At 35.6% G+C, this 11,340-nt stretch overlaps 1 protein-coding gene across 1 annotated transcript; it reads left to right on the top strand.

The window, feature by feature from the left end:
• The first annotated feature begins 8,571 nt into the window (after positions 1 to 8,571).
• On the top strand, positions 8,572 to 11,340 carry LOC138702670 (keratin, type II cytoskeletal 4-like). Its single transcript, XM_069829996.1, has 3 exons — positions 8,572 to 8,641; positions 10,688 to 10,766; positions 11,094 to 11,340. The coding sequence occupies exons 1-3, from the start codon at positions 8,624 to 8,626 to the stop codon at positions 11,252 to 11,254; spliced, it is 258 nt and encodes an 85-aa protein (XP_069686097.1). The 5' UTR covers positions 8,572 to 8,623; the 3' UTR covers positions 11,255 to 11,340.

The following is an 11,340-nucleotide window of genomic DNA, read 5'->3' as shown; positions in this document are numbered from 1 at the left end:
GAAAGAACATAATGAAACATCTGTTAGATATTTTCAGCTTGGTAGCAAGTGTTGCAACGTTAATCAATTCAGAAACTCATAACAAATGTTCAAAAAATGTTCTCTTGCTTCCACACACGCATGCGCTCGTCGACTAACCCTCTCCAACCTGTTGTTACGTCCAGCTTTTTTATATCAAATGTATTTTTTCGTACTTAAACGTTTCTGGAAATCCTACAACCAAATAAAAAATTGGCCACACATGGTAAACAAAATATCTGAGCTATTTGTACAGGGACATCACTTTATTTTTACCAACATTTTTAACACTAACCTGGCTATACTCGGAAACACTGTTGCCCCCTTCCATTACAGGAGTTTGATGTTACTAGTGCAATATGTAAACAGATCATTTTACTAGGTATAGGAGGAGAGAAAAGTAGTGTATCCATTTATGTTGTAGGGAAATACGATATTACGATTTTCAGTTTGATTATCACTTTTACGGAATTTATCAAAATACAGTAGAGTAGTAACAATTTTTGTCAAAAACTCAACTTTTCAGGCGGCTATGTTCGTTATGTAATGTCTACTTTATTTAGCATATTAATTATTGATGTTATCATACAATATAGAGAGTGCATTTAAATTGAGGGGGTCATAAGTAACGGGCTGTAAGTGCACTTAAGTTACTTTTGAGAAAATGGGGTTTAAATATTTAAGCTTACATAAAATCGGTGAAATTTTTTATTTAAATTTTAATGTGTGATGCGATTAAAATATCCCTTTGCCACTAAAATTTTAGATACTTTTGCTTACACTGGATGCACTTAACTCATGTCATTACAAATGTCACTAGCATTCCTTTGCTTCTAAGCACCTCAATTCAAAAAAAGCTAATCTGAATTTTTAAACAAGTTGCTGAAAATGGTTGCCGTTCATTGCAATGCAGGCTTCAATTCAGTACGCATATTATTAAAAACATTTTGAAGCATATTCTCTGAAATTGAATTTATCGTTTCTTGAATATAATTTTTAGTACGATATTATTAATATGGGTTCTTTCTTCTATAGAAAACGCAATCATATTTATGAAACACACTATACACTGCAGTGTTTACTTCACTGCTTGAAGACTTCGAATGCAACAGCGGCCGTAAGTTTGTGTGTCTGACGGGAACAAGGACATTAGTGAAGGGGTGAGAGTGAAGTACATTCAGAAATGCAGGTACAATAAAAATGCAAGTAAAAATAAAATGATGTCCCTGTACATTTTTACAATATTGTCACTTTATTTTACAAACACAATAATATTCGCCATCATATTTGTTATGTGTTGTCACAACAAAATCTCTTTTGCCAGTAAAACAGATCACTTTCCTGCACGCTTTCACATTATATGACGCATTGTAGTGTATTCTTGTATTCTTTTAAGTGGTTAGGTACAGCTTACAGCAGTAAAATTTTGGAAATATTCAACATTTTTTTTTTCCATTACTGTATCTTGTACAATAATGAAAATTAGTAAACACTGTCCTTCTACTATACGAAAAAAATATTTTTATCATTTAAAAAAATTATTTACATTTTTTTTAAATTCAGTTCACTGTGCAGTGATGAAGCGTTTCCCACATAACTCAAAAACTATCCAACATTCTGTGATGAAATATCTAGTGTCTATTAATGCATGTCATATATCTACAATATGATGCAAGATTACTTCTCTGTCTTTGATAGATTGTCTAATAAAAAATATATTCATTTTACAAAATGGTCAAATATCAGTATTTTCTTCTAACACGAAATAAAAAAATGTTATTTATTAAGGAATGTAGTTGAAAGCTCATGATATTGTAACATGAGTTTCAGCAATAAAATAAAAGAGAGAGAACATGATAAAGTTAACAAGTTTATGAGTTATGAGGGAAACGCTTCATCACTGCACAGTGCACTGCACATTTTGAATTAAACAAATTATATATAAATACTTTTTTTAAATCGTAAAAATATCTTTTCCATACAGTAGAAGGATAGTGTTTTACACTTTCTCTTCTGTAGGGGCATGAGCATTTATAACTACGATATCGCACCATCTACCCTTAAGTACTAAATACGATAACCTATCGCTGATAAATTCGACCTTTTTTACTGCTGATTATATCCTTTTATGAATTAAGAATCCTGTTCCTAATTGGTGATGATCGTTTCCTTCCCCATAATACAACAAATACTCCTATTTGTGTTATGCCGTTCCCATCTAACCTAACCTCCTGTACTCCCACAAAGTAGTCCCATTCCGAGGCTTATTTGAAGGATTCGTAACAAGCTGTTTTTTACGGTGATGGGTTGTTAGCCCTTCGCCCAACCCCCAAGCTGGAGGGCCACCCCTCATCGGCTGTCCGAGACTGCTTATTCAATATATTCACAGTTACCCTCCATATCTGGAGGCCGTCTCCTAGATCCGCATATGATTATGTCTCGTGACGAGAATATTATACGAAATGGAAATATAAAAATTGGAAATTTATCTTTTGAAGAGGTGGAGAAGTTCAAATATCTTGGAGCAACAGTAACAAATATAAATTATACTCGGGAGGAAATTAAACACAGAATTAATATGGGAAATGCCTGTTATTATTCGGTTGAGAAGCTTTTATCATCCAGTCTTCTGTCAAAAAATCTGAAAGTTAGAATTTATAAAACAGTTATATTACCAGTTGTTCTTTATGGTTGTGAAACTTGGACTCTAACTTTGAGAGAGGAACATAGGTTAAGGGTGTTTGAGAATAAGGTGCTTAGGAAAATATTTGGGGCTAAGAGGGATGATGTTACAGGAGAATGGAGAAAGTTACACAACACAGAACTGCACGCATTGTATTCTTCACCTGACATAATTAGAAACATTAAATCCAGATGTTTGAAATGGGCAGGGCATGTGGCACATATGGGTGAATCCAGAAATGCATATAGAGTGTTAGTTGGGAGGCCGGAGGGAAAAAGACCTTTAGGGATGTCGAGACATAGATGGGAAGATAATATTAAAATGGATTTGAGGGAGGTGGGATATGATGATAGAGAATCTTGCTCAGGATAGGGACCAATGGCGGGCTTATGTGAGGGCGGCAATGAACCTCCGGGTTCCTTAAAAGCCAGTAAATAAGTACAGTGTTTTACACATACCAATTTTCATTATTGTACAAGATATAATAATGGAGGGAAAAAATGTTGAATATTTCCAAAAATTTTACTGCTGTTAAGCTGCACCTAACCCCTTAAGAAAGAATAAGGGCAAGGCATGTCTTTGCTATAAATTGTAAAATAATAATAATTCGTGAACTCGAGAAAAAGTGAAAAGTAAATAACTCCTTCCCCTGTGGTTTTTATTTTGGATAAAATATAGCTCACTGTAACTCGGTACAAGACAGATGTTCATCATCATCATCATCATCATCATCATCATCATCATCATCATCATCATCATGAGTCTATCACTCAAGACCAGGAAACATAGAAACGCTAGACAAGTCACGAAGGTGAAGAAAAACATATACTGTATATATTTTTAAAAAAGGATTCTGATACAATAAATCCTCTAACCAAGCAAATAAAAATATTTCAGTTCACCACAATCTGAATGCAAGTCTTTGAATATAGACATGAAATGCATGTTTTCACAAAATCAGGCAGCCAATCGCTTTAAAAAAAGCGCGAAAAGAAAACACCATGAAGCCATAAGTCCTTCAGAAGTTTTCTCCAGGCGGCTGGGTAAGACAGTTTATAAAAAGACACTCCGGTACAAAGCAACGAACTCGCTGTAGCATGGAAGTGTTAACAGGTTCTTGCTTCCACTTTTACCTCTACAAAAACCGTAAATTATCATAAAACTATGCACCAGAAGAAATCTCTTGTTTTAGCTACCTTGGATATAACAAATCATAGTCACCAGCGAAGAAATAACTCATGATATGAATTACATAACAGTCAACGAATTACAGATGCAATACAAAGAACGTCAAACCTAAAAAACATGAAGAGAGGCAACGTAAATCGACCAGGTTTTCCTTAGCAACGCATAGAATAGAATGAATAGAATAGAATGTTTTATTTTCGCTGACAGAGTTAACGCCATAAAGCCTTCTCTTCCACTCAACCAGCCTTATTCAATACAACAGTGACATACTCACTTACAAATGGCTTTTAAGGAACCCGCAGGTTCATTGCCGCCCTCACATAAGCCCGCCATCGGTCCCTATCCTGTGCAAGATTAATCCAGTCTCTATCATATCCCACTTATTGTATCAATTCGTAACAAGCTGTTTTTTACGGTGATGAGTTGTTAGCCCTTTGCCTAACCTCCAAGCTGGAGGACCACCCCCTTATCGGCTGTCCACGACTGCTTATTCAATATATTCGCAGCTACCCTCCATATCTGGAGGTCGTCTCCTCTATCCGCAACCTGAGGATGAGCCATGCCGTGGTGATATGGACCCACAATACATGGACAATAGTGACATACATATTTAGATTACGAATATTTACAATACACTAAAAATTCTCCAGCAATATCCTTGAGTTAAATTTTAACGACTAGTACACGTTTATTTAATTTGAGATAAAGCCTATACGAAAAGTAATGACTTAATTTATGAGCTAATGTATATAATTCAATTCAATCTATAGGCAATATGTACAGAATTATAATTAAGTTGGTATAGCTATGGTGGTTAAATGATGAGAATGAATTCAATAGTAGTTTACTAGGGATATGTTGTAAGGAACAAAATATAAATCTAAAATACATTATATTGATATAATGAGAATAATATTAATGTAATGAGATTTAGCCATTAGAGGTTTCTATTTAGAGAAATTTATTAATGATAATAAGAATGGACAGATGTTCGTTTAAATATAAGTAACAAATATTAATTAGTAATTAATCTGCTAAGCAACAATTTATGTAATTTTGACCTAAATGAAGTTATTGTCCAACAACCCCTTACATCACTGGGAAGCGAGTTCCAATTTCTAGCAACTGAAACTGTATAAGATAAAGAATATAAAGATGTCTTGTGGTGAGGTATAATGAGTAAATTGTTATGATGAGACCTGGTACTTAGCTGATGATATGCGGATAAGTTTTGAAAACGAAAAGCCAAGTGCACTGGTGTAGCGGTGCGCAAAATTTGAAATAAGAGAAAGCATGCCTCGTCGATCGCTTAGCCTTAACCAAGATAGAGTTGGAAAGACGGGGAAACATGATCATACTTACGAATATTGCAAATATAACGGACGCACGCATTATGCACACGTTGTAACCTGCTGCTCAAATTTGCATTTAGACTTAATATAATATCGCAGTAGTCGAAGTATGGCATTACGAGTGTTTGTACAAAGATTAATTTTAGTTTATCAGGAAGAAAATGCTTCAGTCGCTTTAATGAGCGAATAATCGAAAGTTTTTTTTTTAATTGTAATTCACTTGTTCATTCCATTCCATTCCAGGTGACAATCCATATAAATCCCAAGGTTCTTTACAGTCGAGCTGTATGGAATAGTGGTATTATTTACAGGTGGCATACGCTCTAAAACCACTTTTGGATAGACTAAAAACAAAAGAACAAAAACCAAAGGTGCACTGATGAAAGGTTTTTTATCCACGACCGATCAGTAACTATAGAAGATTTCACACTAAGAAAAAGCATTGAGTATATGGGGCTATTCCATCAAATGACCAGTTGCCATAGAAACGCTAATGTACCACATAACTTCCACAATGTAGTCTACTAGGCAAGGCCCCTGCAACCAATACTTACTTACTTACTTACTGGCTTTTAAGGAACCCGTAGGTTCATTGCCGCCCTCACATAAGCCCGCCATTGGTCCCTATCCTGAGCAAGATTAATCCAGTCTCTACCATCATATCCTACCTCCCTCAAATCCATTTTAATATTATCTTCCCATCTACGTCTCGGCCTCCCCAAAGGTCTTTTTCCCTCCGGCCTCCCAACTAACACTCTATATGCATTTCTGGATTCGCCCATACATGCTACATGTCCTGCCCACCTCAAACGTCAGGATTTTATGTTCCTAATTATGTCAGGTGAAGTATACAATGCGTGCAGCTCTGCGTTGTGTAACTTTCTCCATTCTCCTGTAACTTCACCCTTCTTAGCCACAAATATTTTCCTAAGAACCTTATTCTCAAACACCCTTAATCTCTGTTCCTCTCTCAAAGTGAGAGTCCAAGTTTCACAACCATACAGGACAACCGGTAATATAACTGTTTTATAAATTCTAACTTTCAGACTTTTTGACAGAAGACTAGATGACAAAAGCTTCTCAACCGAATAATAACAGGCATTTCCCATATTTATTCTACGTTTAATTTCCTCCCGAGTGTCATTTAGATTTGTTACTGTTGCTCCAAGATATTTGAATTTTTCCACCTCTTCGAAGGATAAATCTCCAATTTTTATATTTCCATTTCGTACAATATTCTGGTCACGAGACATAATCATATACTTAGTCTTTTCGGATATTAACCATAAAATATCCTTACTGTTCCTATCATTGTTAATACTATTGTTGTATTATTACCGGTATAACAACCTTTGCTCTAACCTATTATTGAAGAATCTCCATTGGTAACACATTATCATTATTATCATTATTGTTATTATTATTATTATTATTATTATTATTATTATTATTATTATTAAGGTGGAAGCACATTATCTCGCAAAATTTATAAGCTTGTAGGCCTACTTTCTATTTGGGAATAGGAAAATGTATCAAAACAATGGAAGGAGTCCTTAGACATAATTATTGTACCTGTCTTTAAGAAGGGGGAAAAAGATTTACTGTAGTAACTTTCGAGAAATATCGCTTTTATTGATGTCGTACAAAATTTTGCCAAATATTCTTTTGAGAAGATTAGCTCCATATGTAGGTGAAATTATTGGGGATCATCAGTGTAGTTTTAGGCGCAATAGATCAACTACTGATACGATTTTTTTTTGTATTCGACAGATATTGGAGAAAAAAGGGGAATATAAGGGCTCAGTACATCAGTTATTCATATATTTCAAAAAGGCATATGACTCGGTTAGGAGAGAAACTTTATATGATATTCTTAATGAATTTGGTATTCCCAAGCAACAATTCGATTAATTAAAATCTGTCTCAGTCAAACGTATACCAGAGTCCGTATAGGCCAGTTTCTATCTGATGCTTTTCCAATTCACTGCGGGCTAAAGCAAGGAGATGCTCTGTCACCTTTACTTTTTAACTTTGCTCTAAAATACGCCATTAGGAAAGTTCAGGATAACAGAGAGGTTTTGGAATTGAACGGGTTACATCAGCTGCTTGTCTTTGCGGATGACGTGAATATGTTAGAAGAGAATTCACAAATGATTAGGGAAAACATGGGAATTTTACTTGAAGCAAGCATTGGGACAGATTTGGAAGTAAACCGAGAAAAACCAAAGTATGTGATTATGTCTCGTGACCAGAACATAGTAGTATGAAATGAAAGTATAAAAATTGGAAATGTATCCTTTGAAAAGGTGGAAAAATTCAAGTATTGGAGCAACAGTAAGAAATATTTGACACTCGAGAGGAATTTAAACGCAGAATAAATATCATAGGAAATGCCTGTTATTATTCGCTTGAGAAGCTTTTATCATCCAGTCTGCTGTCAAAAAAGCTTACAGAATTTATAAAACAATTATATTACCGTTTGTTCTGTATGGTTGTGAAACTTGGACTCTCACTTTGAGAGGGAAACAGAGGTTAAGGGTGTTCGAGAATAAGGTACCTAAGAAAATATTTGGGGATAAGAGGGATGAAGTTACAGGAGAATAGAGAACGTTACACAACACAGAACTGCACGCATTGTATTCTTCACCTGACATAATAATGAACATCAAATCCAGACGTTTGAGATGAACACGGCATGTAGCACGTATGAGTGAATCCAGAAATGCATATAGAATCTTAGTTGGAAGACCTGAGGGAAGAAGACCCTTGTGGGGGCCGAGATGGGAGGATAATATTAAAATGGATTTGAGGGATGTGGGATATGATTGTAGAGACTGGATTAATCTTGCTCAAGATAGGGACCGATGGGGGTTATGTGAGTGCGGCAATGAACCTCTGGGTTCTCTAAAAGCCACTTGTAATTATTATTATTATTGTTATTATTATTATTATTATTATTATTATTATTATTATTGCTATTACTATTGCAACTTCTTTTAGCTTCAAGCGAAGACAACAGTTCTATGAGACAACTAGGTCTGTAAGAAATGTAAGCACATACCTACCTATTGAAAAGATAATTACTCAAAACTGTAAACCCGCTCTCACATGTTGCACCTGACAATATCGCTCATTACGTAACAATATAACTCCCTATACCGCCACGTTCAGGTCTTTTTCTCCATATTAGAAATCACAGTAAAAAAATAACATACCAGCCCGTTGGAGGTTATTAACAGAAATCGCAATTTAGCAAGTGTCCAACGTGCAGCCATTCGACATTGCGACAGGCGAATGTGTGGACCAAGATATAAATTGCTTCCAGAGGGACGACACAGCATCAGTTCACTGCAGCTCTCAACAGCAGACAAACAACATCACTATGGCAACCAAGCTCCAGGTAAAGCATTCAACTGTTTCTGAGTAAAACAGTAAAGTTAACAGTCTCTATCATACTTTATTGAAATCCACTGGCAAGTCGGTTCCTTAATTAGAGACTAGACTGCTTAAAATTAAGATAGCAAAACTGTAATGAATCTAATATCAGTCACTGATTTTAAGTCTATTTTATGTTGCGTATTAGTCACTTATCAAACCGGTCTTAACGTATTAATTGTGACATATAAGCTTCTTAAAGGTAAGATAAAATAATAATGTTTCAATTAAAAGCATCGATCATTCAAATCTAATTTTTGGTGTAATTTAGATGATAAAACATAATGTTTATGAATGTCGTTCAGTTTACAATATAACAGTAACCAATTCTAAATAATCAAATTTCTTATCAAATTTTCTATTAAGAATTTAAAAAACTTATTATTAATAAAACTGTCATGAATATGTAAACATTACGACTATGAATTTTGTTTCTACTGTATTTAATAAATACATATCTCATTCAATTTACTTTCGATTTTACACTAGAAAGTAGCTACATACAAAGTAATTTCAATATTAAGGCTATGAATCGCTGAAAATAACGAAAAAAAATGGAAATTTTCTTTTTTAACTCTAAAAAATGAAATAATATTTCAGTTTTCTAAATCTGTGTTTATGTAGGCCCTATGATAATTTAAAGCTCCTCAGGACGAATTTAAAGGGACCATCACGTCTGTGGAGCTGCAGCCCTTTTTAAACTGACACTCAGCTGTCATACAGAAAGACTTCGTTCTTCATTCTGATTTTACTTTTCATTCAGTTCATATTTTGCGCTGTTATGTAGGATAAAAATGTAAGTGGCAGACCTGTATAGGAGGGAAGGATATCGATAGTATATATTATATACAAGCTGTACTTTGGTACGTTTTCTCGATTTCCCAATTTTCAATATTTTGTAAAATTCAAAATGCTCTAATGAATGAAGTTTTCCTGCAATCTCAGTGAAATTTTGCATAGAAGTCCATAGAAACATATGAAGTAAACTAACACATGTGTTTTCATCTGCTATTTAAAGTATTCAAATCACCATGCGTTGAGGATGTGATCAGTTTAAAAAAATTTGAAAAATTAACAACTAAAGGGTAAATATTTTTTTCCTCAAAAAGTAAATGGAAAAATATAAAAAGCATGTGTCACATTTTAAATACATCTATCAGGAATAAATTAAATATAAATTTAAAGAAAATTTATGTAAATTTTGAAAATTGGGACAATTACAATTCAGTATTTAAAAAAAATTAATTATAAGTAAACTGACTGGAATATCAAAAATGAAAATTTGTGTATTGCATGTCCACATTGTACGAAATATGTGGTAAAAATTACAGATTATTTGGTATAAAAATGTAGAAGTTAGAAATTTCACAAGAAAAGAATATTCTTGAAACTAATAAGATAAAGTTTGCATTTAAGTTTTGGAAACATGACGATAATTTTTACAGAATCAGAAGACTCTGAATTCAAGTTTCCTTGTCCTCCAGGTTGAAGGTCATGCAGGAGATGGTAATATTCCAACAAAAAAAGCATTAGGCCTATTGCTCATGTCCTTCCAAAGACGGATTCGCATATACAGATAATGTAACGTAGAACTGAATAATTGCAAGGAAAAATTGTTCCGGGGACGGGTATCGATTCCGGGACCCTTCGCTTAGCGCACGAATGCTCTCCCGACTAAGCTACCCTAGGAACTATCAAAGTAGCTGGGATAGCTCAGTTGGGAGAGCATTCGTGCGCTAAGCGAAAGGTCCCGGGATCGATACTCGGCCCCGAAACAATTTTTCCTTGAAATTATTCAAACCTGCTTTACAGGGAGCTACTACCTGAACGCCAGATTTACATAATGTAGAACTTTCATTAAGAACCTCTTATTTTGGGTTTATTTTCTTTGTAGATTGAGTCTATTCATTACTGACAGTCATTTTCCTCCCTTCTGCGTACGTCTCCTCTCTTGCAGCAAACTAAAAGAACGAACGCGATCAGTTGAGTCTGACTTGTGTACTTATTACAGATGATCCTGGCCGCGGCCCTCGTCGTCCTCGCAGCCCTGCAACTCGCGGCGGCGCAGGGACAGTCCTACACACAGCTCAGTAAGTTGCCACGTGTATGAGGAGGGGCCCGCGACAGGAACAATTTGGCTGTGGCGCATGCACGGACCTCTCATGCAGTGCCAGCGTGATTCTTACCTGAATTTATTTTCGCGTGTACATTCCAGATCAAATCAAAAAGTTTCCTTCGTGGTTCGGTTACACATCTTGCATATACTAAGGTTAGGTTTGGTCAGTTCAAGTTTTTATTAACCAAGTCTGCGCATGCGCAGACAGCCAAGATGATCCTGTCGCGAACTGCACGTCCTTTCCCCTTCCCAGCCTAAACCAGAGAGTCACACCACCAATGACTACTCATCTGTGTTGTAGGCAACGGGCTTGGCTACAAGTACAACTACGGCATCCAGCACGGCCACCACGGCCATGCCTACGGCTCTAGCTACCCCCACGGCTACGGCGGCTTCGGAGCTCCTGGTGCCGGGTTCGGTGCCGGCGGATTCGGCGCTGGCGGTTTCGGCGGCGGCTTCTAAGTCCAATTGAATTGTTAAGCAGTTACTTTGTTTCTTGTGTGTATGTGTGTACAGCTGTGTGATCATTAAAATTGTGTTGCTTCAAA

This window comes from Periplaneta americana, chromosome 7 (genome assembly GCF_040183065.1).
Source record: "Periplaneta americana isolate PAMFEO1 chromosome 7, P.americana_PAMFEO1_priV1, whole genome shotgun sequence".
Taxonomy (NCBI): domain Eukaryota; kingdom Metazoa; phylum Arthropoda; class Insecta; order Blattodea; family Blattidae; genus Periplaneta; species Periplaneta americana.
The sequence above is the reverse complement of the archived record's forward strand: the minus strand, read 5'-3'. Positions and strand labels throughout refer to the sequence as shown.